Source organism: Equus quagga, chromosome 12 (genome assembly GCF_021613505.1).
Source record: "Equus quagga isolate Etosha38 chromosome 12, UCLA_HA_Equagga_1.0, whole genome shotgun sequence".
In the NCBI taxonomy this organism is placed as follows: domain Eukaryota; kingdom Metazoa; phylum Chordata; class Mammalia; order Perissodactyla; family Equidae; genus Equus; species Equus quagga.
This window is the reverse complement of record NC_060278.1, coordinates 27,049,109-27,056,132: the sequence shown is the minus strand read 5'-3', so window position 1 is coordinate 27,056,132 and position 7,024 is coordinate 27,049,109. Positions and strand designations below refer to the sequence as shown.

The following is a 7,024-nucleotide window of genomic DNA, read 5'->3' as shown; positions in this document are numbered from 1 at the left end:
GCAAAAAGAGGAAGATTGGTAGCAGATGTTAGCTCAGGGCTAATCTTCCTCAAAAAAAAAAAAAGCAGATGGCCCTCACCAATATGAATGGGCATCGTCCAATCCATTCTGGGCCCAAACAGAACAAAAAGACAGGGGAAGGGCGAATTCTCTCTCATTGAGATAAGACAGCCATCTTCTCCTGCCCTCAGACATTGGGGCTCCTGGTTCTGGGGCTTTCAGACTCAGATCAGAACTCACCCCATCAGCCCTTGGTCCTCAGATCTTTGGACTCAGACTGAACTACACCTCAGGCTCTCCTGGGTCTCCAGCTCACAGATGGCAGATCTCGGGACTTCTCAGCCTCCATAAATCATGCGAGCCAATTCCTATAACAAATCTCCTCTTCTATATCCCTGTACATTCTATTGGTTCTGTTTCTCTGGAGAACCCTGACTAATACAGAACTTTTGGAATTTTATGATCACACATGGACTGTTTCCATGGTTCTTAGAAGGTAGGACAAAAGAGAGGCACCTTCTCTCTTCAGTCACACCTCAGGTCTTCTCTCTTCCTGCTGAGTATGACATTATAAAGATTCCTTTTAATCCTGTCGGCACTAAAGAAGCCACCTCTACCTGGGTAGAGGTGATGCCTCATGGGGGAGGGAGCCCACCTCGTCACCCGCTGGCATCTTAGTGTGGATGGTGGGACGGTTTGTACGACATCAACCACACTCCAAGAGTCTACATGCCCTGCGCTCAAGGAGTTCATGATCTCGTGTAAATGTTGATGGGTTTTATTTTATTATTTCAGATTCTGAGGAAGGAGACTAGGCCTCGTTCACAAGGAAATATAATGCAAGCTGCACCTTGAGGAGAATTGAACAAAGAGGGAGAGATCTAGTCGTTCGCTCTGGGAGTATGTATTGAGGATTTATGACGTGCCAGTTCCTGTTCTGGAAAGCTTCCTGGAGTGGGCGATGTTTGACATGGACCTTAAAAGGCCCGTCAGGAATACATATAAATTAGGATTTAAAAGATCCAGGGGCAATTCAGTGAAGAAAATGTATTATTTAGTGTATGGGATTTGAAACATCTGTTTTGACCAGAAGTAGAATAATTCATCTAAAATCAAGGTGCTACTTAATATCTTCTTGAAGGATTTGGGGGAAATTTCGCTGTAGTGTGGATCAGTTTTGTTTCCATCAGAGCTGTTCCCCCTCAACCCATTCCAGTAGATTTATCAGTTCAGTTCTGCTCCGCTGAGGGTCAGTTTTGCGTGTGATTCATGTTGCAGACGCTGAGCACTTAACAAATACTTGAAACACACTCGAAATGTTCATTTGATTGAGCCACTTAATAAATCCGTGAATTGAAAGAAGTCCTAAAGCAACAGTCTATATTGAAAATCTGTTGGAAGAGAGAAACCTGCCGTACATATAACTCATAAAATTCTTGATATCCAAAACCTGTACAACCGCTTAATCTTGAAGTGAATCAGCGCTCCTTCCCCAAAATCATAGACCCAACGTACTAAAAGGAAATAGAGCACTTTCATCTTTGTCGGGTTACGGAGCAGTGTTGAGGTCATGCAACTGCAACTAAAATGATTTACCAAGCCGCAGGTCGAACTGCATGAAACTAAAATCTTACACTGGACAGAGAAAACTTCAGAGAAATACTCAAAAACCCCTAAAACATCTCATCCAATATGCATCTCTGTAATCTGACAAAGTGTTTTAAAAAGTAACTTTTTTGTACATTGGGAAATACCAGCAAATTGACCATTCGCGGAACTAGTCTTGGCAAATTGATTTTCAGAGAAGTGGCTTTCAGAGAACTGAGCTTGCCTGATGTGACCTTAAGACGCCTTGGCAACTTGGCCACCTCTCGTGCACTCGCCAGGTCTCCTCAGTGTCCTAGATTAGGGTAGGGCCGCCTCATGGACCCTGCCGGGAGAGTGTCACCTGGGCTCCACCCACAAAGGTCTTCAAGATGATGGAGTCAATGCTGAAGCCATTTCTGTGTATCTCCTGCAGAGCATCAGGTGTAAGGAGAATGTCACTGCAACTCAGAGTTTCCAGCCTCCAGAAGACAGTCCCCACTGTGGGTCCTGACCAACCCTCTCCACCAGACCCCTCCCAGAGCTGTTCCTCCTGGGGCGGAGCCGGCCGCCCACAAATCTCTGCTTGAAAGAAGCTCTGAAGGTGATACGAGGCACTGCTGGGCAGGCACCCTCTGAACACTCAAGTTCTGTTCCAGGTCCTTCTTTCATTCCAGACCTGGAGTGAGTCACTTCCTCTCCCAGACCCTCAGATTCCCTTTTTGTGCTGCTGGCACCACAGATGAAAAGAAGTTTCTGCTGCTTTCTTGCATTGCGGCCCCACCAAGCCCTTTGCAGGAACAGTTCCCCAGTGATAAGCCTCCAAGGCACCATCTCTAGTACCAGCCAGATCGCCCACCTCCCCAGCTGCCAGGGGCTCCATCTCCCACCCTCTGTAAGTCCTCATCTTCCAGGTATTGCATGCACTGTTCTGAATATAACGTATTATAGACACAAAAATATGAAGGATGAAATATGTAGCGTCCATGTAGCTACCAGCCAACTTAAGAAACAAAATATTAAGGGATCAGTGGAGGGCCCCATGTGCTCCCTCATCCCTTCCTTCCTCTCCAAAGGAGCTTCCTAACTCCGCATATGAGCCACGTATTTCTTCGAAGTCAAGAAAAAAGTTTTTTTGTTTTTTGTTTTTTTAAAGAAAATTGCTCTTGGGGCCGGCCTGGTGGCGCAGCGGTTAAGTTCACACGCTCCACTTCTCAGTGGCCCGGGTTCGCTGGTTCGGATCCCGGGTGCAGACATGGCACCACTTGGCACGCCATGCTGTGGTAGGCATCCCACATATAAAAAGTAGAGGAAGATGGGCATGCGTGTTAGCTCAGGGCCAGGCTTCCTCAGCAAAAAAAAAAAAGAAAAGAAAAAAAAAGAAAATTGCTCTTAGGCTCCACAGGCTCGAGCAGCTGTTGTCAGATGTGTGGACCTCAGGGGACAGTCGAAATTAACTTGGGGCACACGTAGGACTCTCCATTTTTCACAGTAAGAACATGAAAAAAAGGAAAAAAAAAAGCGACCCACAAAAGCATCATCTGCCATCACAGTAGCTTCGGGAAAGAAAGGACATCTAACACAGAAAATACAGAGTGAGCACCTTCTTGGAGTTTAAAAAACTGAACACAATTAGGTTAGTCAAAAAAGTCTTTATTCTTCTCATTTCCGCACAGAGCCTGGAAAACTCCATCTTGGACCAGCTTGGCATTTAGAAACTCAGTCAATTAGAAACTAATTTAGAAACTCAGACTTCTGTGACCCGTGTCCCTAGGAGGATGGGGACTTTCTGGAGGGATCCACCCCCATCCTGGAGGTAGGGAGTGCTTCTCCTACCTCACCCCTCCTCAGGTCCCCGCACCAGGTCTGGAAACGCCTCTGCACCATTTCCCTATCTCCAGTCTTCATCTGCACTAGATCCTGTGCCTGAGTCATCTTTCTGCCCCACACGTCCCCCGCCCTCCCTCAAGACCCTTGGGGACCTTGGAATCCCTTCCTTCTTCTCTCACAGTCTCCCCCCAGCCCAGTGGCCACCACCCAGCCCTGAAGCTCAGGACCTTCCCTTACCACGTCTGGCCACAGGCCATACCCTGGAGGGGACTGCGGCCAGGCTCTGAGGACAGGGCTAGGATGAACAAGGCAGCAGGGTGTGAGGGTCCCAGGAGACTGGAGTGACCCACTGAAAACGTCAAATGGGGAAAAATAAAAAAGTGATCAATGAGGAGCCCCATCTCGGTAGCCCACTCCCACACCTCTGGGGATAAACTGGGATGGGCTCTGTCACTCACCCACCACACGTGTTGGAATGAGGGGGCGAGTGGTAAGGGCCGGGCACTGGTATTTTGCAATAACCGCCCAGGAAAGCTGGATCTGCCTCTCCCCACCCTGAGCTGAGAACCACTGACGTGGCACAAGCTAGGACAAGATAAAGTCACTGAGAGGTTGAGCTACAGTTTCGTTCCAACCAAAACAAAAAGAAGAACTCGTTTCACGAAGGAGGAAGCAGAAGCCCGTCGTTAAATGCCACCCAAAGTCGCACAGTTGGCTGCAGACAGTGCTGCAAAAATAATGCATGTTTTCTGAATCCAGAGTCCAGGTGCTCATTCTGTCTCCCTGCTGCCTCTGATTTCAGCCTGATGGCACCAATGAGTCTGTTTCTTACTTATAAGTCTGACTGGTCCCTTGACCATCCTGGGCCTCTATTTGCTCACCTGCAAGATGAGGAGCTCGGGTTAAATCATCTCTGAGAACCAGGACAAGGGAGCCTTGGAGAATCAGGGTTGTGACAAGCAACCTCAAATGGGTCTAATCTTTAAAACCAAACAGAATACCACAAACCCAAGTTCAAATGGTGGATCTGCTTAACATCAGGGTGGGCAGGGCGGCCATAGGCAGACCCTCACCTCCCATCTTCGTCTTTCTCTGCGGGGACAACCTCAGAGCCCCCAGCTCACAGAGGGGCTGGGCAGCAGCGGGGTGCCTGGCTTCAGGGTCAGCAGAGGAAAGAATCTTCTCACAGGTGACCCTCGCTCAGCCTGGAAGCACCTTCCACCCCAAGCAGTGTCTCTCAAATCTGACAGGCCAGCGGCCCCTGCCTCAAGTGCCGTCCTCCCTGTCTTTGCCCATCACGCCCCCCTGGTCTTCCCACTCCCCACTGTGCTGCCTGCATCCGAGTGAGGTAGGCTTGGCTCTCCAGGGCCCCCACCTTTATAGTTTCACATCTACAAGACCTTGTACCTCAAATATGGGACACACACACACACTTTTTCTTTTTAATTTGAGCCTAAAGAACAGTCACCTATATGCAAAGGGTGATAAACTTTATTGTTGGTGGCATAGGCGGGGTCCCAGTCCTAGGGTCCAGCTCTGCCTTCTGGTCCTGACCCAGAAGCTCAGGCAGACCCTGAGTGAGAGAAACATGCATCTTGCCTGCCCTTCCCAACCCCACCCCACTCCTGCACCTTCCCTCTTCCGCAGGAGTCACAGGGGAGGAGGTGGGGGACCAGCCTACTCAGCTTGGTTCTCCCGCTAGGCTGAGTAAAGGGGTAGAGGCTCTGAGAATCCCAGATGCTTTTTCCACTTCCCAGCAAACATTCAAGAACCAGTGCACATCACCCTTCAAGCTCATGTTCTTTTATTTCAACCACCACATCACTTTGGGGTTTCTCACAACAGCCCTGTGAGGTAGGGAGCACCCCATTTCACTGGGGGGAGAAGCCGCAGGAGCCAGCCCAGGTCTCAGCGGCAAAGAGGGGCTCCCAGGGAGGCCCCCAACAGCACAGAACCCGGGCCCGAGAGAGAGAAGGCTTTCCCACGGATCAGGTAACTTCCCGTCCACCACCCAGACATTCCCTTCACATCCCTACCACCAAAGGTGGACCCCAGAAAGGCACAGGAACGAGAGTCAGGCAGGAGCCGGGCCAGGGCAGGGCGTCACTTCTGGGTGAGGATGCGCACGAACTCCTCGTAGCTCACCTTCCCGTCCTGGTCCAAGTCAGCCTGGCGGATCATGACTTCCAGCGCCTCCTCGGAAACCTCATCCCCTAGCTTGCCTATGGCCTGCTTGAGCTCATCCACGTTGATGTGGCCGTCACCGTCCAGGTCAAAGGCACGGAAGACCCCCTGCAGGTCCTGCTCACTGCCCCAGGCCTTCCTCCTCTTGACCATCTCCGCCAGGAACTCTTGGAAGTTGATGACGCCATCGCCATCAGAGTCCACCCTGGAGATGAGCTCCTTCAACTTGTCCTCCGACAGACTGCGGCCCAAGGCCTGCATCACGGCGCCCAGCTCCTGGGTGTTGATGGTGCCATCCCCATTCTTGTCAACACTGGAGAAGGCCTCCTTGAACTCGGCCACCTGCTCTTCAGACAGCTTCTCAGCCATGTTGCTTACTGCCAACCTGTTCAAAGGACTCACGTCAGAGCTGGGGACCGGCGGTGGGATGTGAGGCTGTGTTTGTGTGAGGGCAGAGCTCCAGTGGCAGCCTTGCCATGGATGGGAACCCCTCCTTTTCTACAACCGAGCAAAGGGAGGAGGAAGTCTCCCCGCCCTCCCCACGTCCTCAGGCGAAATCCTCCGCCCAGGGAGGGACAGACCAGCTGCAGACAAGAAATGCAGGAATTGGAGTGGCAGGGCTCGCCCAGGAGAGCCTGGAGGGAACCAGCGTGGGGGCTGTCGAAGCCAGCCAGCCTCTCCGGGCCCCCACGACAGACCATGCCACTCCAGAAGCTTTTTGCCCATGTAACTGTCACAGAGATCCTGGCCAAACCAGGGGTTCAAGACAGCTTCCCGAATTCCCAGAGCCTGAGGCTGAAAAAGGAAGGAAGCCTCTCTCAGCAGACACGGCAGGCCCGGAGTTGTGGGAGAGCTGTGTCCGGTGTTCCTGTCCTCTCTCTTGGGGCTGCTGGCCAGCTCTTGCCTGGCAGGGCAGGGCTGCTGGGGGGCAGATGGTGGTAGAATTGAGAGGAATTCCACCATGGTGGGACCGGGGGCATCATCAGATTCTCAGTGCAGGGCCAACAACAGATCAGCAGATGGAGGCTGCACCTGGCTGCCTTTAGCTTTGAGAAAGCTAGGAGCCTGGTGCATTCAGAACCTGCCACACGCGTGGTGCTGAGAATTGTTTATTAAATGAGTGTTCGAAGCGTGGCTTCAGAGGTGAGCAGCAGGCTTCCTGCCCTGCAGAATACTTCTCCTCCAGCTCCATGGTTCCTCGGAATCCGTTCTATGGTTAAGCTCAAGGCTGTCTGTGCAGACATTGAGGAAGCAGTGGGGGTTCGTTTACATTCACAGACAGTCTTGCCCGAGAGCTCAGGGAGACTGGCGAGCACTGGGTGGCCCTGAAGACGCTGAGGATAGAAGGATGTAGAAAGAAGTGACTGAAGCTACTAACTTGGCCTAGCTTGTGGGTTTACAAAGAGTCAGCCCAAAGAACAGAAAT

General features: G+C 51.3%; 1 protein-coding gene across 1 annotated transcript; it reads right to left on the bottom strand.

Annotated features, from left to right (window-relative positions):
• Positions 1-5,201: 5,201 nt before the first annotated feature.
• CALML5 (calmodulin like 5) lies at positions 5,202-6,091 on the bottom strand. The gene has a single exon (XM_046680102.1). The coding sequence runs from the start codon at positions 5,965-5,967 to the stop codon at positions 5,518-5,520; it is 450 nt and encodes a 149-aa protein (XP_046536058.1). The 5' UTR covers positions 5,968-6,091; the 3' UTR covers positions 5,202-5,517.
• Positions 6,092-7,024: the final 933 nt, after the last annotated feature.

Coding starts and splice junctions, on each gene's coding strand:
- CALML5 (XM_046680102.1), bottom strand. CDS start 5,967: ATGGCTGAGAAGCTGTCTGAAGAGCAGGTGGCCGAGTTCAAGGAGGCC.